This window comes from Astatotilapia calliptera, chromosome 16 (assembly GCF_964374335.1).
Source record: "Astatotilapia calliptera chromosome 16, fAstCal68.1, whole genome shotgun sequence".
In the NCBI taxonomy this organism is placed as follows: Eukaryota; Metazoa; Chordata; class Actinopteri; order Cichliformes; family Cichlidae; genus Astatotilapia; species Astatotilapia calliptera.
The window spans coordinates 11353024-11375339 of NC_137437.1; the positions used below are offsets into that span (position 1 = coordinate 11353024).

Consider the following 22316-nt stretch of genomic DNA (forward strand, 5'->3'; position numbering starts at 1 on the left):
CCTGCTGCCTCCTTGACCTCCAGTCTCCAGCGTCCTGCATTTTGGCTCCACAATATACTGTTTATACAGCAGAATATGATACAAAAATGTCAAGCTGTTCCTTTTATTTATTTTTGTTAATATAAACACAGCCTTGAACAGATGAAATAGGATGGAAAAGTTTAAATCTACAGTAGAGATTTTCCTTTGAATGATTTTGTACTAAAATAGATTTAAACTCCAGTAACAGTAAAACAAGCTTCTCCATGTTCCTGGTTATCATGGAGACAAGCTTCATAACCAGAACAATAAGTACCACGCTATCTATTACATGTCTAAAAATAAGCAACGGTGATTACACCTCCGCCCACCTGAAAAACCCTGACATTGTACGTGCTACTGTGCATATTAGAAACACACACCGTGTAAACAGAAATGTACAACCAAAGGAATGTGGTAACTTAAAAAAAACATACACAATCTTTAAAACTGTATCTGGAGGAACAGATACCATAATCTCTATAACATTGCTTTATGGGAAGAGCTTTCGAACTGGTGTAGCAACCTTTATTCAGCAGAAACAGAATGATGTGGTTTGCATAACTGCCACCTGCTACACAACAAATTCAAGGGAAGACAGCTGACCTCAACTTGAATCACAATGCATAATAACAACCATATGTATGTGTTGTGCTCGCAGACAAACGTAGCCACGATTATAAAATGTAGGATTCATCTCTTTGATAGAAACGTGCACAAAGCAGGAAAGAGATTTTCTCACGGTGCACAGGTGGATTCATGAAATCAGCAGCACTGGCACACCTGGAGGCACTGAGAGTGAGTGCAACACATTTTCAACACATTCAACTGAAAAAGAAAGAAAAGAGAAAAAGTATTTGCATATATTTCATTAAAATTTGTATCTGTGTATGAAAATGCTGTGTGGTCTATGTGCATTGTGCAGATACCTGAAGGTCTTTTCAGTTTAAAGAGATATTATTGACAAAAGATATAATAAATAACTAAATAAACGGCCAGCAGCAGCAACAAATATTGAGAACCGTTTAAAATAAAAGGGAAACAATAAATATTGAGAGAACAAAGTTTTTAATCTTCAGGATTATTGTACATCTATTTAAATGATAAATTAACAGTTATGTTACAGTAATGTACAAAGTCACAATAAAATCCCCGTGCAGCATTTCCTGTTTGCCTATAAGTTTTAAATATAAGCAATGATGTATATTCTATTTTTTAAATATAATATTTAATATATTTGCAAGAGTTTCAAGTAAACTTTTGTCATTTATGGGTTATTGTGTGCAGAATTTTGAGGTGAAAAATGAATTGAATACATTTTGGAATAAGGCCTTCTGATCAATCTATTACCCTTTAAGGAGGGGTCAAAGGTCAAACATGACAGCACTACCCATATTGGTTTTGATAGAGACAGTAAAGCAGGGAGAGAGAGGGGAAGACATGCAGCAAAAGGTCGGGGGTTGGACTTGAACCCGGGCATACTGCTCGCGGTCCTTAAGGCATGTGGTTGCCCACTCACCCTGCTGAGCTAAACCGACGCCCCCTTGTACAGTATTTTACAGACATTATATAGACAATACACGGCGCACTTAGTGTCATAGAATTATAGTTTCTAAGTTTCAAGGTTTTTTGTCAGTTTTGGACCAATAAGTCATTAAGATGACCTTGAAGGCCTTGGTGGTTGTAAGCCAGATTTTAATGTTAACATGGGCTCGCTCTGCAACTCTAACACATTTTATCAGCATGCATTCAAAGTTTCTCAAGGTATCGTGCTCATAGACAGAATGAAGAAACACAAGCAAACGCTACCAAAACACGACGTAATCGTAATTATTAAACAGAAACTAGAGTTTGAAATGATAATAAAGGGAGGTGCTGTGGTGTCAAGGCCTCAGATGCAACCCATGGTGGTTCAGAGGGGGTCAATATTGGCCAGATCAGGAGTTTTTCTGTCGTTCGGTGGTCAGTAAATTGTTCTTTTAAATAAATTAATGGGTATATGGTGTAACATTCCTCTTATCTAGACAAGAGTAGCTGCTCTGGTTGCCCCCAAAGGCTGAGGAGGATGCTGATCTAGTGCATACCACAGTATGTCCCAGTGCTATGTGTGGCTGTCACCCCAGCCATCTGAACCAAACCAAGAAGAGGTAGGAATGCGTTCCAGGTGTAGTGTTTCCATGGTCAGTTACTGCCATCCAAAAGGAGTGGACGGGGGTGACGAACCCACATGGCATGAAAATAATCATCTGTGCTCCTTGAAGTGCACTGTGAACAGGTGTCTGTGTTACTTAAACTCATTTAAACTGCAGGTAGCTCAAAGTCAAGTCTCATCACATGTACTTCCCAATGTGTGACTTGGCCTCCAAATCACAAATGTCACTCTTCATCATCTGCTTAACCACCGCGGTCTTAGTGTCTTCAGACAGACCAGTTACCTGCATTAACCCGAGCTGGGTTATTCCAACAATAACTTCTTGCAAATGTGGATCGTTAACACTTTCATTACCAACCTGCATGACATAATTATATTTATGTTTGTAAAAATATGATTGTATGAATTCAGCTAACTTTTTCGATGGCCCTGACCCTCAGAGCTCACCCATAGCACCACTGCTGTCCTTGTAAAATTCCTTCAGCTGCAACACATATGATAGGCTCCTGTCAAAATCACGGCTATTTAAGGTCACCCGTGACATTTCAACAGTATTAAAATCGAGGCCATTCATTAAGCCTCCACTTATTCTTTCTGAGCCATTCCTTGGTGGATTTGCTGGTCAGCTTAAGATCATTATCCAGATCAAACGTGTACTTTGGAATCTGCAATTTTCAGACAGCTGGTGTCACAATATGTTCAGGCAGCATCTGATATGTTGGAGAATTCATAGTTTAAATAGGCCTAATAGGCCTAATCTCATACACCTTATACTACTATAAATAGATTTGAAGGTGTGGTAAATGTGAGTTCAATTCCACCATCTCCACACCATCTTTCTGTGTGGAGTTTGCATGTTCTCCCCGTGTTTGCGTGGGTTCTCCCCGGGTACTCCGGCTTCCTCCCACAGTCCAAAGACATGCACTTTGTGGGGATAGGTTAATTGAAAATCTAAATTGCCCATAGATGTGAATGCGGGAGTGAATGTGAGTGTGATTGTCTGTCCACCAACCTATGACTCTCTCCCCCACCGATGTAGGAGCGGTGCTGAGCAGGATCAATGTCCACAAGGCTGCAGGCCCTGATGGCATCCCCGGGCGTGTTCTCAGAGCGTGTTCTGGGGAGCTTGCAGGAGTGCTCACAGACATATTCAATCTGTCCTTGGCCCACGCTGTGGTACCGGCCTGCTTCAAATCCACCTCCATCGTCCCGATACCCAAAAACTCCAACCCATCTTGCCTCAATGATTACCGCCCAGTAGCACTCACCCCCATCATCACTAAGTGCTTAGAGCGACTGGTCCTAGCACACTTCAAATCCTGTCTCCCCCCCACCCTGGACCCCCACCAATTCGCATACCGCTGGAACAGGAGCACAGAGGATGCAGTCTCCATCGCAATGCACTCTGTCCTCTCACACCTGGACAACAACAACACCTACGCCAGAATGCTGTTTATAGACTTCAGTTCAGCATTCAATACAATCCACCCCTCACAACTCATCAGGAAACTGACAGACCTGGGTATCAGTTCCCTCATCTGCAAATGGTTACTGGACTTCCTGACCAACTGCCCCCAACATGTCCGGCTGGATAACCGCTGCTCATCTACCATCACAATGAACACCGGTGTACCACAAGGCTGTGTGATGAGCCCTTTCCTCTACTCCCTCTTCACCCACGACTGCAGACCTGCTGATGGTTCCAACACCATCATTAAGTTTGCAGATGACACCACGGTGATTGGCCTCATCAGTGACAACGATGAGGCCGCCTACAGGGAGGAGGTGGATCGTCTGGCTGAGTGGTGCGACAGAAACAACTGCTGCTTAACACCGAGAAGACCAAGGAGCTCATCGTGGACTACAGGAGGAATGCTGACCCACATCCACCCATCCACATTAAGGGGACGGCTGTGGAGCGTGTGAGCAGCTTCAAGTTCCTGGGAGTCCACATCTCCGAGGATCTCACCTGGACGACAAACTGCTCCAAGCTGGTCAAGAAGGCTCACCAGCGCCTCTTCTTCTTGAGGACTCTGAGGAAGAACCACCTGTCCTCAGACATCCTGGTGAACTTCTATCGCTGCACCATCGAGAGCATCCTGACCAACTGTATAACAGTCTGGTACGGGAACTGCTCTGCCTCGGACCGGAAGGCGTTGCAGAGGGTCGTGAAAACTGCCCAGCGCATTGCCGGAGCACCACTTCCTGCCATAAAAGACATCTACAGGAAGCGGTGTCTGAAAAGGGCTGGGAAAATCATCAAAGACCCCAGTCACCCATCACATGGACTCTTCACCCTCCTGCCCTCTGGGAGGCGCCACAGGAGCCTCCGGACTAAGACCACCAGGTACCGGAACAGCTTCTTCCCCACAGCTGTCAGACTCCTGAACTCTGCCTCCTGACATCTGACCCACGTTAAACTCATGGACTGAACATACACACACCCACAATGGACAACTGTACCCTCAAACACAATAATAACATGGACTGAACCACCACTCACAACCACTAGTACTTTATATAGCCTCTGTAGAAACTATCTACACCCTCACTTATCTTAACTGCACTACTGTATAGCTCTGTGTAAATAATCATTCTGTACATTCAATAATCTTTAATCCTACAACTGTTTACAACTTGCATAGTTCCCATTTCTGTATAGCTGTATATCCCAGATTCTGTAAAGCTATTTATTTCATATTCTGTATAGTTTTTCATATTTATATTCATATCCTGTACATAGCTTGTACTCACTACAGCCTGTACATACTTATAGTTATAGAATATTCACAACATACTTCATACCGTGTACATTATAACATACCATAATAGACCCATTTCTGTAATATACTCACATATCTATATTATTGCTAATATATATTGTAATATATCTATATCACTAAAGCACTTCTGGATGGATGCAAACTGCATTTCGTTGCCCTGTACCTGTGCATGTGCAATGACAATAAAGTTGAATTCTATTCTATTCTATTCTATTCTATTCTATTCTATTCTATTCTATTCTCTGTGTGTTAGCCCTGCGACAGACTGGACACCTGTCCAGGGTGTACCCCGCCTCTCGCCCTATGACAGCTGGGATAAGCTTCAGCGCCCCCCGCGACCCTGAAAAAAGGATAAGCGGAAGCAAATGGATGGATGGAGGTGTGGTAAATGTCTGGTTGTACTCTTTTCATGTGATATACCTTTACGTTGCTGTTCATGATGAAAATGAATACAAAGTGGCAGTTTTATGTGGCATTTGAGTATATAACAAATAAAATTTGTTGATATATAATAATGTTTTCTTTAAAAGTCATCAGCTTCCTTGGGATGGGCTTAGTTTTCATGAAACCTGGAAACTACAAGGCAACAATCTGTGCCTCCTCTCCTTTTATGGGAAAATATAAACAAATGAATTCCTTCTTTCTCCGAACAAACCAGCTTGCATACTTACTAGCAGCGAGGTGCCACTGGCCAGCTTTATGCACTAATAGGCCTCACCCACTGACCAAATTCCACAGCTGTGTGGCTAAAGGTCCAGCCATACACACACACACACATTCATATCTACTCAGTTGGGAACACCTTCAAATAATAATTCAGGGGATTCAGTGAGTTTAAGCCAAATCTCGACCAGCTTCAAAGTGTTTCCACTACATGAGAAAGGTGCTGAAGTTCAGCTGGGATTTAGGACTCTTTCATGTTGGCTTTGTGGCATAAAGGTATATTATTTCACATGAGCATTGTAAGTATACTCTCTCTGCAGGATCTGCTTAAACAGGAATATTGTTGATATATAATGGCAGAGGCTCACAGTCACACCTGTTTAAACGCAGTCAAATTTCACATTATTTATTATTTAAACTGGGATTTTTAGGCTCCTCGAATAAGACTGTTTGGATTTCATGATGAGTTCGAATTAAAAATAATTTTTGAAAGTATTTGGAGTTGACTGCCATGACACTTAACACATATATTCATGACTCCCAGAGGATGAATCCGATAAAGTGACTTTCAGCTGCTCCCTTACTCACAGCAGGTAGCTTCACATGTTTGAACCAACAGATTTTCTTTCTTTCTTTTTTTTTTTTTTTTTTTTTTTACACCAGATAGCCTTCCTGCCACAACTCCAGAGAGATTTGTGTCTCCTACCAGGATTGAACCAGGGATTTTCCACGTGGTAGGTAAAAAAGGAAACGACGAGCAAACACTTTCGATGTATGATGATAATCCCTTTGCTTAGCAGTGCTGCTTTTAATGACATGATAGCCACGTTCCCCAGAGGATGAATCCTATGGATTATGAGGATCTCCTGACTTTTCTTCAGCACCTCATGGTGGTTTATGTTAGGTTATTAATAAAATGTCGAGGCAGTGAGAGCCCTGAGATGTCTCAGATATTCTTGTTCCCCAGAGGATGAATTATGTAGACACTGATCATACCTTTTGTTTTTAATGAAATGAAGACTTGTTAATTTTTCTCCCAGATAAATTCTACCCTTTCTTTAAGCTTCCAACTTGATGATTTCTGTCTGTAGTATCTAAATCAGATGGTCAGCACCTGTCACCTGCTTTGAATAATGTGGTTGGCTGGGGTTCCGGCTTCCTTCCACAGTCCAAGGACGTGTGTGTTAGGCTGTCAGCTGTCCGGGGTTTACCTCGCCCGAGACAATAAATGGATGGGTGTTTTGCATCCGTCTTTCCCAATACTTTGTGGCATCTGTCTGCATCAGTTCACCCTGTTTATACGTCACTGCGAGAGCAGTAAATCCCTGTTGCTGCCTCTTGACCCTGATCTCTGACCTCCCTGGAAGAGGCTGCTGCTGTAATGAATGAATAATGTAACACACTTTTATTGCACCTCTGCACTAGTCATTACTGGTTGCCTGTCACTCTAAATCAGCATCCACTGAAAAGGTCAGAGGTCATAGGTCAGGCTTGAAGCACATCTGTCTCAGTTCTCAGTTGCCTGACCATGAAACCCAGAAGACGGGTTGGTCCTCCTGGGTAGTTTGATGAAATGGCTTGTTTTGATGGGAAATTCCCATTTCCCCGCATTCCTCTCAGTGGGTCAAAAATATGTTTTACACTAAAAAAAGAAGTTCAGATTCGATGTGAGAGGCTCAGTGGATTTTTTTTAGTTTCATTATCTGGTTTTCAGGCTATGTTCTACAATATTTGGGACTTATATGTGTAACCTGGGATGTCTAACAGCATTAGGTATAAAGGCTTTTTTTCCCGTCATATCAGACCTGAACCTAAATGTTACTTTTATTATTCATTGTTATTGTTTGGCCAGTTTATTTATGAATTCTTTGCCAATAAAACATCAGACTATAGTCAGAGTCAACACATCACTTTTCTTTTGCTCTGCTTGCATCTAGTTTTGAGGTAAGCGAAGAAAAACACCAGAAACAACATTTTGATAAAAGCATTCATTTACACTGAAAACCTGCCTAAACTGAATGCGTAAAATCTGTTCCTCCTCTAATCCAGGAGCTGAGCTTAATTAGAATCAAATATATGATCCATTTCAGCACATCGGACATGATTTGCTAACTCTGTGCGGATAAAATGGTTTAAATTTAGGCTCAGCTGGGAAATACAACCAATACATTAGCCCACATAATATCCTGTCAGCTCCTCCCCACGAAGTGTTAGGAGTCTCTCTCGGTCCCGTGAACTCGGTCGTCCACCTATCGGAGGCTCTGAGTGGCTCGGATCTCCCCAGCCGCCGCGCGCACTGGCTGCTCCGCGCGTCATTCGTGCTTTTTGGCCGGCGTGTGGGAGGAGCTGGGTGGAAGCGGTGAAGGGAGGGGTTCGCGGGCGAGAGGCGGCGCGACTGTCAGTTGTGTTCCGCGTCCTCGTCAAAAGTGGGCTCTTGTTGGTCTGAGTGCAGCCAGCACAGCCGGAGCGGCTGTTTCAGTGAGAGCGACGCGCTGCCAGGAGGCTTAGGTTTGCTCCTCTCCGCACTTTGACGTCCTCGCGCTGTGGGAAGAAGGCAGGGGAGCTGCGCAGCCACGCAGGCTCTACTCTGAAGTGTCCTCCAACATTTTCTCTTCAGCAGCAGAAAAAAAAGAAAGGAAGAAAGAAAAGGCGCTCCCCGAAGCTTTACGCGCGCTCCCATGTAGTCCCGCTGTTCGAGCAGCAGAGGAGGCGGACGGGAGACGGAGAGGACTTGTTGCGCGTCTCCGGGGGACGCATCAGTTCAGCTTTCATCCAAGTGTGTCTGCGCGCGCATGTGATGCTCTGATTGGAGCGGACATGGACTGTGGAGATCAGCTCCGACTAACAGCCTGAAGTCAGCGCGGATTTGTGCTCAGCGACTGAGAGAGTCTGCTCACAATCAAGGAAACCGGGGTGCTTAGTTTCCTCCAGGCGGACAGAGCTGCTGCTGCTGTCGGTGCTGAAGACAGGACTCGTTTCATCTTTAAATGGCATCCAGGCACAGCAGAGGCAAACTTTATTCGGGTCAGATCCGACGAGTTGATTAATTTTCCCTCTCAAATTACTTTTAAACCAACTCCTCCGTATCCTCGTCGACATGTCTGAGCGTGATGGATGTGGAGATGGGCTGTGCAGCGACGAAGCGCCCGACTATATTCCACAGAGAGCGCCCCGCGGTCGGCGCAGCGGTGTCATCCTCCCCGGCGGCGGCGGCGGCGGCCAGGACACTGATACCATCCTGCTGGAGTCGGTGAAGGCGGCACCTCGCCGGAGCAGCATCATTAAGGTAGTGTAACGCCAACCCAGCTTGCCACACTGTTTATTTATTCATTTATTACTTGTTGTTCTGGCTCAGTTTTCCCGTTAAGTCATGAGAACATGAGCCCGAACGCCAAACACTGGATCCGTTGGATCCACTTTGATTCATTCACGGTTGGGAAATGGCTCAACAAGTGACACGCCTCCTCAGGAGGAAGCCAGTGAAGCTGCAGGGACGAAAATTTTGGGAATAAAATGTCACAGCTTGCTTTTAAATGTTTTGACTTTCCAGTCCCTGTGACGCCAGGGTTCACGGACCACTGCACCTTCCCAGTGCCATCCAAGAATTTTCATGGCGCGGATGCATGCCAGCACCCACGCATGTCATAGCACACTTCCAGCTTATAATGCCTGTAGTGTATTTTATCTTTTAGGTAACATGTACCTAAAAGATAAGTCCACAGTTTGTGTCTTTATCATTTGAACAAACAAATGAGCTGAGCAAAATGTGCACAGTTCTGAGCCAGCTGCAGGGAGAGGATCGTGCACAGCAAGGGTGAAAGAATGCGAGTTGTTTATGGATGAAATGCTCTGATAAGATCTTCTTCACTGTGCTTCCCTGCACTATGTGTACTTCCATCCTGGCTCACACTGTAAATAAATGTTACCTGGTTCACCCTCGTCTCTAAACTCAAACTCACCTCGGCTTACGCTGGAACGACCCCTCACCTGCTGGCCCCCTGACCTCTGACATGCTGCTCCAGCCTCACCTGTGCTCGGGTTGCAGGTCACTAAACTTTCACAAGGAGCTGAGTGAGGAGGATCGTGTTTGAGGGATGTCTAACATATCTGCTCAGCAGGATCCTCTCCACCTCGGCTCACATGTCACTTGACTTGTAGCAGCAGTGTATGTTAATAAAACTCCAGGTACCGAGCTACTTAAGTACAATTTTAACCCTCCTGTTGTCCTGGGGTCATTTTTTACCCCAGAGGACAAAAGGAGTGTGGCAATCAGGAGGACATTACAAAGTTTAAGCTTCTTCTCCTGCCTGTATGAAAAATTCACAATGCAAGAAATGAATAAATGAGATCAAACGTCACTAAAATTTCGTAGTTTGTGTATCACTGGTGTAGCCCACCTGGGTGGGCAGGTGACTCATATACTTTTAGGCTGTTGCTGTTGTGAGGTCTGGGTTCAAATCTGCCTTGGGGTCATTTACCTCTGTCTGTTCCTGTCTTACTCTCCAGTGTTGTGTCTCAAGAAAGCCCCCCCCCAAAATAAATCCTATAATTTCACTGTTTCTTGCAGCATGTGCTTGCAGCAGGTCAGTTACCCTTTTTCAGTGCTAGGGCTTCTCTAACTGTGGACTAAATGTGGAGATATATATGCACATTACATCGACGCCCCTAAATCAACATCTTTATGCGCGTCTCAGACAGTGTAATATATTAGTTATTATTAGTTTTTTCTGTAACTGTGAGTGCTTTCAGTTTGTGAAGACAAAATTTTGCTCCCAGTTTCTATATTGTGATGTTTGTGCTGTAGTCCTTCCTTCACATTAGAGGCAAACACTGAGGTTTATGACCTTCTGAGTCCGCTTCCCATCTGATGCTATCAGGTCATTCCCATATTTCATGTCAGCAGTCAAGTCACATGGGATGGTGACGTTTCTGGCCCTCATCAGGGGTGTACACAGGCAGAGAGAGTCAGCCCCATCTGGGTGACCCAGCTGAACACAGAGTCCTTTGACAGCTGCCGGCAGAGGAAGTAGATAAAAAGATGGACGGATGAGAAGCGTGATGTCGGTGACAGCCACTGTAATTAATGGAAATGTGTCAGGATGTCAATTACTGCTAACAATCAAAAACAAATTGGATTATGATCCACCGAAAACCCCAACTTTCCCTGATTCATAAAGTGACTGTGATGCACTGCTCATTGTTGACCTGTGTTTAGGAGGAAAAGACCTTTCACATCCTCTGATAATAAGAAAGTTTGTTAATATCAAAGCTATAGTCTTACCTTTTGGTGTAGTGAAACCATATAGAAATATGTGGCTATAACTATATGGACAATGACAGTTATTGTGAATTAATTGAATGTGGGGGTTGTTGTGTTACTTCTTAGGAAATCATCCCCACCAGCAACCAGATTCATTAAGAACTAAAGCGTCTTAAGAAATTTGAAATGACTGCTCTGATGTTTTTTAAGTTACAAGTTCGTCAAAGTTTAAAAGAAGATGAACAAAACAACCACAGAGACACTAAAGCTGACCTCAAAGCTCAAAACCACCACAGAGAGACTCAAACATACAAAGAGATGTAAAAACTGATAAAGTCTGATTTATGCATCATTTTCTAGTAGGATTGCACTTTTAATTTATAAATACAAAGCAGGAGTGACATAGTGTTCAAAGTGAAGGAGTCACACATTTTTCCTCCGTCTACACACACAAACTGGGATCTCTTGAGATGAAACCAACAGAGCTTTTTACTTGAAATATGTTACCCTTTACCTTCAGTGAAAGTGAAGTGAAAGGACGCGGCTGCTTCCTTCACATCTCACATTACTATGACAACAAATGCTCACGTGCCTGCAACACCCACACAAGTTACATGTCTGTGGGTACACACACCCCTGTTATTGCAGAACACCACATCAAAACACACACACACACACACACACACACACACACACACACACACACACACACACACACACACACACACACACACACCTAAGTCACTCCTTGTCCAAACTTTTGCACTGATGCAGCAGTTGCACCTTTTAGCTTTTAGCTCAGGACCTTAAATGTAGCTAACAGCAGAGATCATTATATCAGTTTGTTCTCCTCTAAGAAGCTTTAAAGGGCGTTGAATTCATCAAATGGCTCTTATATGAAATTATATGTATATATGTACACGGAAACATTAGTATCGTAACACTTTCATTAAATCTGTCACCTTTCTCCGTACCTTACATATTTAATATGTTTGAAAAATTTGCTGTGTCCACTAGAATATAAAGTAATGCCCATGGGTTCCAAACAATATTCGGCTGCACAGGAGGAGTTTGTGGCGTCACTCTAGATATGTGTGAGAACACTGAGTACAGACAGGGAGTGAGGGGAGATGGTGACAGGTATGACCTGCAAAACAAGTCACTGGATAAATGTTTGTTTTGGACCTGGGTATTCTTGAGTTTTTTGGTCCAATTTTTATCCAGTCAAAAAAATCGTGTTGTTCTAGTCTGTGTCGCAGTTCCTGGTAATCTGTCAGTACTGAACCTGTTCTCAAAGAACAGCAACCTTATTAGCAGACCTCGAGAACTCATGCACATTTGCAACAACATTTTTATTAAGCAACTACAACAAGTGTTGGGATCTCTGGTGATCAAATGTTTTGGAGTCATGGCTGACAGGATTACACAAGTGTATGTCTGTTACCTCTGAACCGCTGTTGTTCATCTTTTCCCCTCACAATCTATCTGGGAGAGTTTCACGCCCATCCAAACCCTGAAAACCTTCCAGCAGCCAGTCACCTCTTGACCCCTGTTGCCAGAAATAGCTTGTCCTCCTTTTCCAGTTTAATAAGCAAATAATTGTATGTGTAGGGCCTCAGAGAAAAGCCCTCTGTTGCTTTTTAAGGGTGGAGGGGCACAGAGAAGAGTGTAGTAAGAGCAATGTGAGCTGGTTTAAAATGCACAAACTTGCTTGTTAGTTCATTCGCTTTAATTTTTTTCTCGCTAATACAAATTAAGTAACAAAATTGGTTGAAGACCAGAGTATCTTTCAAAAAAGAATCAGCAGAAAGACGCCTGAATACACAGCAAAACTTGAAAGTCTTAAACTGTTCCCACCTCATCATTCAGGCTCATTCATGAGTTATAATTCAGGTTGTAGTTGCTGAGGCAGCTGCCAGACGCTGCTTCATCACGTATAAAGAGTGAGCAAAGGGGACGTTAATCTCAATCAAGTTAAACACATTAGGCTCAGGCTGTAATATCAATTTTCCCTAGCAAACCATCAGAAATTAGCTTACGACATTACTGTGTAACAGACCAGAAGGCAAAACATGCACTCTGTGGTAGACATGCCAGTCAGGCTGGGGAGTGGGGTGTAGGATTAGCAGTGAATGAAAACAAACACACGCAGACACACAGGTTTTCAGGATCGAGCTCAGGGGAAGGCTTGGTTGGATGTCTCCCTGACAGGCCTGCGTGTTGGCTGACTGCTCACTGCTGGAGTGCTGAAGGACACCATCTCTCTCCATCTCTGTTGCTGTAGTGTTTTGAGCGTAGAGCCTTGATGCCTCACAAGTTGACTAAAATTAAAATTGCAGCAGCGTTTCCAGGAGCCATCGAGTTTCCTAAACATCACAGATGTTTAAGAAGTGAGACAGGAATTAATGCATTATCTAATTCTTTTTCACAAGCAACTTGATGGAGATATATTCATCTGGCTCTGTCTGAAACAAATAATGTAACCACTATGCTATTCGAGCTCTGGAGGCCAGGATTACTGCATTGGAGACTCGGCTTCGTACCCTTGAAGAACCTGTAGCTACCCAGGCCTCTGTAGCCGGTGCATCCAAAGGTAGCGTAGGCTCCGGAAGGACCCTGAGCAGCCGGGGAAACAGGATGGCTGGGTGATGGTGAGGAGGAAGCATAGTCTTAAACAGAAGCCCCAGGTACACCCCCAACCTGTTCATGTGTCTAACCGCTTTTCCCCACTCTGCGACACACCCGTCGGGAATCAAACTCTGGTAATTGGCGATTCTGTTCTGAGACATGCGAAGCTGGAGACTCCAGCAACCATAGTCAATTGTCTTCCAGGGGCCAGAGCAGGCGACACTGAGGGAAATTTAAAACTGCTGGCTAAGGGTAAACGTACATTCAGTAAAATTATAATTCACGTCGACAGTAATGACACCCAGTTATGTCAATGTTTGTAAAGACCCTTTGGCTGGCTTTCTGATTTTCTACATCTGAAGATATTCATCAAGAAGTGTTTATCATAGATTCCGACCGTGTAAGTAATACTTTATACTTTGTGACAAATATTTGGGGAACATCATGAAATGTAACATCCCCAGTGAGTGTGCTGTCCTGTGGATGGCCTGAGTTCAGCCATGGTGAATTGACTGAGATGTGAAGTAGCCAACGTTGTTACTGGCCAGCATTGCAGGGATTAGACAGTCCTGCAGAGAGGAAAACTAACGTTTCTATCTGGCCCAAACTTGGATAAGAGAACACCCGGGATATTAGTTGAACCATATACAACAACAATTGCTACATAATAGCTGTCTGGAAAGGTCTGATGCTAAATGATTAGCAGTGAAACGAGCCTAAAATGGCTTGTGTCAGGTTAAAACGAGGGACTGTATAAAGCGTCAGTAGGATTCTTTTAAGCTGAATTATGCAAAGCTACTTGAGTAGCTGGAGTATCATAATAAAAACATAGAGCTGGAAATAATAATAGGTCTCCTTTTAAAAGCCTTTTAAAATCATAATGAGGTGAAAACATAAAGGTTTAGAAGTGCACAGGAATGTGGCTCTCATCCATTATCCCAGTCTGCCTCTTGCCCTCCTGCAATCCGCTCTCCTTGTTCTGCATCTTAACCTTGCCAGTCCCGGCAACTTTCTTCCATTTGCCACCACTTTGATTTTTGTTGTTTTCCAAGGCATCATTGTTCTGACTTCACTCTAATTTTCGGCCACCCCCTGCTGTGCCGAGATGTGAACAATGATTTGCTTGCACTGTACTCCTGGAAACCCGTCAAGAGTAATAACAAAGCATCCCTTGTGGTTATGTGGATTTTGTGTGTGATCAGTTGCTAACCACTAAGGGCCCTCTGTCTTCCAGTATCATTCAGCCACTGGTGCCACATCTCTCCGAGTACAGACCTCATCACAGCTGCTGGTCAGGAGTTTGTGTGAGTGAGAGCGAAAGAGACAAAGCACATGTGGCTCTGTACACACACTTGTTATTGTTATCATTTCTCCACACTTGTGCGTCTTTTGGCCTTGGAGGGTTCAAAAATAGAGAGACGGCAAAAGTTATGTCTCTTCACCTCAGAGTATAACGTGAAATTTTGTAGTAATAAAAAAACAGCTAATACAGGAAGAATGTATTATGGTGCCTGCCTTTACAGCGTAGTGTTGTGTGAAAATAACAGATCCATTTCTATAATATTTAAAAAAATCTGATCCATGTAATTGTAGGAAGTAGTAAAAAGCTGAATGCAAAGAGAATTAGCATAGGTACAAAAAGTAACTGTTAGAGCCTGACTGATTGATCAGTAGGCCAATACTATACATTTGCCGATATATTGGTATTTGAATGATCAATAGTGGTGGCTGTAGCTCAGGAGGCAGAGGAGGTCATCCACTCATCAAAAGGTTAATGGTTCAGTCTTTGGCTGCTCCAGTTTCCAGACAAGATACTAAAGCCCAAGTTGCTCTCCAATATGTTGATCAGGGTATGAATGCATGTGAAAGAAAGCTTGTATGTGCTTGTATAAATGGTTGAATTAGGCAAGTTCTATAACACACATTGAGTGCTCAAGTAGAGAAGAGAAGTACTATTAAGGAACTAGTCCATTTACCAATAAACGAAAATTAAAATGGTAAAGAAGAGATGGGAGAACGAGCAAGGGGAAGACATTCAAGGGTCCAAAGCCTGCATTAGCCTTATATGGCTACCTGCTCAACACAGCTGGGGTTTCACTTGATGCAAAAACAGTTAGAAAAGAGCTCGGGAGCCACCTGCAATAGCCAGAAGAAGAAGGCTAATTTAGTCTTATGAAGGTGTACCTATAAAAATGAACCATATAAGAGGGAACGGGATCTCAGAGAGTGTCGGGAAAAGGAAAGTGAGAGCACTTTGGTCTCAGCACATTATTGGAGAAAGCTATAAAGCAATCTCTGAAATCTATCTGAAAGCCCATCTATCTACTATGAGGCAAGAAATAGAGTATCTTTTGAACACAGTGAAACAAATAGATCAGGTAAAAGCTAGGTACCATAACATCACAACATCTGCTCATCTGCCTTCCTGATCTGATACACGTGGATACTTCACACATGAAAGGCAAATTTAATAGAGTTAACATTATTGGGAATGTCCACTTACTGTGTCAACTTTACCTCTGGACAGTTTCAGCGTTCTGGAAATCTATTCTCCAAACAGATGAGCCAACAGTGGAGCTGTTTTGTTACCACTAAAATAACCATATTTGGTGAAAAGGCAACACTGCATCCAACTAAAAGAAACTTTTTTCTAACACTAACATTATTGACCGATATTAACTATTAGAACATTGAGGACTTTGCATAATGAAAGGAACCAACGAATCAGGCTTATCGAGACATTCTTCAGTAGAATGTCATGTTGTTGGATATGGGTTTGAAGCCTGACTGAAAATGGGTCATTCATCAAGAAAATGGCCCAAAGCATTCCAGCAAAATAATCAAGGCGGAAAAAGACTAATTGACAGTCTGCATTAGCCATGTCAGAGTATGTGATCAGAAGGCTGTGGCAAGGAGCAGTGTGCAAAAACCCCTGAACCGGGGAAAAGACATGCTTTTCTTTTCTTTATATAGAAGTTCTTTGGTTGAATAATTGTTGGTAATGTGGATGCAAGAAGCTTTTGACAACTGTTAGTTTACATATATAATCTAAAGGCATCTCAATCAAATAAAATGTTACTAGTGTCACAGGTAATAGAGAATGCATTTAGCTATTTTGCTAAACTAGGCTAGTAGGCATTGAGCAGCACAAGGATTTTTTATTATTAAATGGAGCGCCTACATTGATTTCTGTCAATTGCAAACATGCATCAGAATGAGCTTTTTGTACAAGAAAGGAAAAAAGGTATTTTTGGCTATGCTATTGCGACGCTGCTTGTAACAATGTGGTGTGTAGTTCTCTTTGTATTTCACAAGGTTATACAAAGTAAAGGTCCCACGTGTGTCACGGTAAAGTATTAAGGTCACATGGCTTTGTAGGTTAGCGTATGTACATTTAATGGATCGTGTTTAACTTGAATAATCTGACTATAATCAGAAGTTTAACTTTTTAAAGGAAGCAATCACTTGACTGATACTTGAGGATGTATTTTATAAGGAGCTATAATCAAGTTTGTTGTAAGTACGGGAAATACAGCTCACAAGCGAGGAGTGCACATCACTGATGTGCACATGATGCACATCAGAAGGCTTCCAGGCCAATCTGAGGAAAGTAGAATTTTACAAAAGGTCTTAAAGAGACAGGAGCTAAAACATCAGAGAAAGAGGCGTAGAAGTGAGCAGCTGAATAAAGGGTCTGTATCAGTTAAAGGTAGTAAATGATGACCTTGGAAAAAAGACGCATTTGCTTAAAGCACGTGAGAGTGTGCTCGTATTTGTTGTCAGAGTTAATGCGACCAATATGGGATTTTAACGGTGAACTTCACTGCAAAGTCGACAAGGTCTTTGGTGCTGGAACTGCAGACGCTAGAGCGTGGAGAGGATTTTGGATTTGAATAAGTGAAAACACAGAGTAGTTTAAAGTTGAGTGGGTGCCATGCAGGGTGACTGTGGGCAAGGATAGAGGAGAGTTGTTTATATCTACAAATCACTTCCTGTTTAAAGCTCTCTGATGCATCCATCCGCATAAACACATGCACAGCTGTCTTTCTGTCACTGTCAGTCTTTGGGTTTTTCCCTGTGAAAAAGAGAGGGACAAAGAGGAAAAAGAAATGTCAGGAAGCAAAGAGAGCAGAGGGATGTTGAGATACACACACGGAAAACTGCTCAGTGTGTTTTGACGCGTTGTAGAAAGCGAAGCGCCAAGAAATAAATGTGAGGGAGGGTACTGAAAAAGGAGCGAAGGAAAATTTGTGTCATCCAGGCAGATGTAGTTTGCAGTGTGTGTGTGTTTGTCTGAGTGTCAGCGCAGTAGTGTGTGGCGTTAACCTCAGGGTGGATGTATCTGAAAACTCTAGAGACTGCATGTCAGCTTGTTTTGCTGTGTTGGGCTTCAGCCTGGAGAGCAGTGCACAGACACACCAACAGACATTCAGATCCTAAATGTTACAACAAAGGCCATTTTCTCACTGTGCTTGCTAGTTTGAATCCCTTGCTCAAAAACACTGCTTCTTTGGGATGACATGGAATTTGATCCCAATACCACTGAATTTCCACCACATTAATAATGCACTACAAACATACTGCACTAAAGCATATGCACATGGTATGACTCTATTTATATTTCGAGCTGCTGCTGTTAGCATTGGGAGATAACATACTAAATTAATCCAAAGCATAAAGTGTATGTAAGAGACAGGTGTAGGTTCCAGGTGAATGTGATGTTATGATGGCTATATCCATTAGAGCCTAAACAATTTATCAGCGAGCCAATATTAATGACCGGTTATTAGCTATTTGCTGATCTATCGGTACTGGCTGCATTTATCAGCCTATCAATGTTCCCTTTTTATATAAGACCTTAACAAGATGCACAAAAGATTTGCTTAAGGCCCACAAACACAAATTCCTCTTTTTATGTTGTAAAAATTAAAACTTTCCAAAACCTCAAAAATACTTTTATAAATTTCAAGTTTTGTCTGACCAATGCTCTGAAATTAAGCCAATGTACAGCCGATTACCAAACATAAAGACAGCAAATGTAGCTGTTGATTTCAGTTTCCTGTCATTATGCTAAGTTAAGCTTATCTTAATTGAGTTGCACAAACATCAAAGTTGTATAAGAAAATATTTATCATCTTTGTAGTGACACCAGGTACTGTCTATGAATCACAACCCAATCACAGTAGACTGAGAACGACGACGAATGTTTCTTTAATAATGTCAGAACAAGACAACGTAAAACATTTTTGTCTGTTGTTTTCTTTTTGCTGGCAGTGCAGGAATGTCGTTTGTGATGTTATCGTGATGCAGTCATGAACTTTATTTGTATGAACTGTGATTCCACTGACCTAGACCAGCTAATCGTCATGGACTTGGTTTGGGGGTGAAAATGTGCACATTTCAGTGTAACTGTCTCTGGATTGTAGCTCTGGTCTTTTGTCTGGCCTGTAGCTCTGTAGCATGTTTTCTGCAGCAGTGCTGCATCATTACAGTGTGTTCGGTCCAGCTGACATGTTGCTTGACAAAGACAGTGGGTGTGTCCTGACTTACCAGAAACTTGTATCTGGTCGTGTGTGTGTGTCATTTACAAATGTTTGTTGCTGTCTGAAGAATAAACAGCTGTCACGTGATTGTGAGCTTTTCTCTGTAAGCATGTATGAGTGAGTGTCTGTCAGTGAGTTTGTGTTTGCAGGACATGTTTCATTTTTTTCAGAGAGGAGGAATGTGCACGGCTGCCAGGGTTGGCCTCTGTGACTTCACTTGGACTAGCACAGATCCCTGGCAGCACATACACCTGCTGCCATGGTAACCACATATGACAAACTCCCTCCACATTCTAACCTACCCCTTCCGCTCTCTGTGGTGTTGACCTGTAGTACTCAGTTTGTGGTTTCTGTTTACACAGGTTCATTGTGGGTTATCAATTAGTTTTTCTGACACAAGGCAAATCCCCATAAGCTAAATAATTGATTTTAAAGTGAAGATCTGGTTGAAGTGTTTGGGTTACTGTTCTCACTAGAGTCCTTTTAAAGGATGGAAACACAACTGTGCTGAAGAAATGTGTTGGCAGTCCTGTGTTGCTCATCGAGACCAAGCAGGTCTTAGAATGAACACGTTTCTTTGTCACTGCAGCACATCAAGTCAAACAGTCTAGGAATGTTCTTGATAAGTCTACCCATGCCCAGTGCTGTGGTGGGTCCATTTGTAGATGTTAGATAGATCCTTTCCCATTTCCAGTCTTTATGTTAAGCTAACAAAAACATATTTGGTGCTTTTTTGCTGATGCTTGTAGATTAGCTTGGCATTACGACAGTAATCAGACAGCTAACTTTGCTGTTTTGCGATAAGCTCTGTGGTTGGCTGTAGATTAGCTTAGCATGACAAAAGAATCCCGAATAAACAGCTACCATTGCTGCTATATGACAAGCTGATCTGCTACTGCCTGTAACGTCATGTACATGCTAGTCTGTTAGCCCTGAAAATGTGTCATATTCTCTGCTGCTTATCTGGGTCCAGGTCACAGGGGCAGCAATCTAAGCAGACCTCCCTCTCGGTGGCCAATTCCTCCAGCTCATTTGGGGGAATACTGATGTGCTTCCTGCCAGCTGACAGATATAATCTCTCCAGCGTGTCCTGGGTCTGCTCTAGAAGAGCGGTCTCCAACCTTTTTTGCGCCACGGACCGGTTTATGCCCGACAATATTTTCACGGACCGGCCTTTAAGGTGTCGCGGATAAATACAACAAAATAAAACTAGTACCGGTACCGAAAAAACAGAAGATTTATTCATAACACACGTGAAAAGACCCGGGAAAACCGAGTTAACGATAAAAACAACAACAAAATAACGCTGAAAACCGATAAAAACCCTGAAAACCATACATTTCACACCTGAGCCTCAACTCTCGCGGCCCGGTACCAAACGACTCACGGACCGGTACCAGTCCGAGGCCCGGGGGTTGGGGACCGCTGCTCTAGAATATATGCCTGGAACATCTCACCTAGGAGGCGCCCATGTAAAGCTTTCCCGTAAAGCTAAAAATATTACATTTTAAGTACCTACAAATGTTTATGAACAAGAAATTCTTTCATGTAAAATATTTTAGTGCCTTGATTTGACTTTTGCTGCCAGAATCACATACATTTTGTCATGCAACAAACATCTATGTGCCTGCGCCTGTGCATCTGTGGAAATTTACATTACAACACACTAACTACACATGCACCTCCGGCAGTAGTGATATAATACCAATGAGTACTCGGCCATGGTGTCCCCAGCTGTCCATGTCCATGTCAGGACCAGAGTATAATCAAGGCAGAAGTCAGCAATCAAACTGAGGCAGGTTAATGTCATCGACTGTTTTAACTATTTTGTATTTAAACTGTCAAGTGGCAGCTATTATTCTCCTGTGTCAACCTCAAGTTTCTGAATCTTATGGTACCATGGTTATGTCCATTTGAAGAGTGTACTGCGAGTGTACTAAGATGGGTTTTCAAACATTGCTCCTGTGGAGTCCGAATGGCATGCTGCTTGATGTGGATGATGGTCAAATGCTTACTGGTTGATAAGTGAACTTGAAAAGGGAAGGAAGCTACAGCAGAGTTTACCTGCAGACTAGTTGAACCACATATTATTGATACTGTACCCATCTGACACAGACCCACAGACTGGTCTGCCAATGTGCCACCACCACTGAACCATAATTTCTCAATAACAGAGCACTGGTAGCATTTTGATAGTGGGAAACATACAATATATGGACAAAGTACTGGGCCACCTACAGGAGCAGCTGGGCCATGCCGTAAATCTCCCGGTGCACAGTGTTGGTGCTGATGTTAATCCCAAAAGAGGTTTTGAAGTCTGAGTGATTGAATCAGAAGAGCTTTGGCAACTTTTGTTCACTATGTGCCTCAGCACTTGGCAACCTCACTCTGTACACTCTGTAACTTTATGCATTCTGCCACTTTGTGGCTCAGTTACTTGCAGTTGGCTGTAGGATATTCAAGAGGGAAGAAAATACACAAATTTGCTTGTTGTAACAGCGCCATTCTGTTAAAATATGAAATTCAGTAAGCTCTTTAGAACAAACCATTCTTTCAGAAATGTTTGTCAAGGCAGGCTTGATGGCTAGGTGCTTTGTTTATATATATATATATATATATATATATATATATATATATATATATATATATATATATATATATATCTATATATAATTTTTTTATTTTTTTTTTGATGTATGTGTATGTTGTTAAGATTGGATTGAAAACACCTGAATTCAAAGATTAAGATGTCTATTAGTGATGGGATTTCTGGCTCTTTCGGCTCCAAACCGGCTCTTTAGGTTGTTTTGTTGCTTTAATTAATTTATTATTAACAACAATATAAAATTATGTACAAAAGGAATTACTAATGTAAAAAAAAAGTGGTTTTATTTATATATGTTTATACAGAAATATATGCAGTGGCCCCTAGAGACAAAGCATGTACAAACTCCAAAACACATCTCTAGCGTTAACTGAACTTCCAAAACAGAGCTGCCTAGATCACTTAAATTACACGACTGAAAGCATATATGAGTGCTTGTGTATTTATACACAAGCACTCATATACAGGGTGGGCCATTTATATGGATACACCGTAATAAAATGGGAATGGTTGGTGATAAAGTCCTGTTTGTGGCACATTAGTATATGTGAGGGGGCAAACTGCTCAAGATGGGTGGTGACCATTTAGAAGTCGGTCATCTTGGATACAACTTTTGTTTTTTCAATAGGAAGAGGGCCATGTGACACAAACTTATAGATAATGT

At 42.4% G+C, this 22316-nt stretch overlaps 1 protein-coding gene across 2 annotated transcripts in view; it reads left to right on the plus strand.

The window, feature by feature from the left end:
- The first annotated feature begins 7520 nt into the window (after positions 1 to 7520).
- plcl1 (phospholipase C like 1) overlaps positions 7521 to 22316 on the plus strand; it is a 143076-nt gene continuing 128280 nt past the window's right edge. For both annotated transcript variants that reach the window (XM_080291197.1, XM_026146001.2), the window contains exon 1: positions 7521 to 8902. In XM_080291197.1, coding sequence (XP_080147323.1) covers positions 8714 to 8902 — 189 coding nt within the window. In that variant the 5' untranslated portion in view covers positions 7521 to 8713. The remainder of the gene's footprint in view (positions 8903 to 22316) is intronic.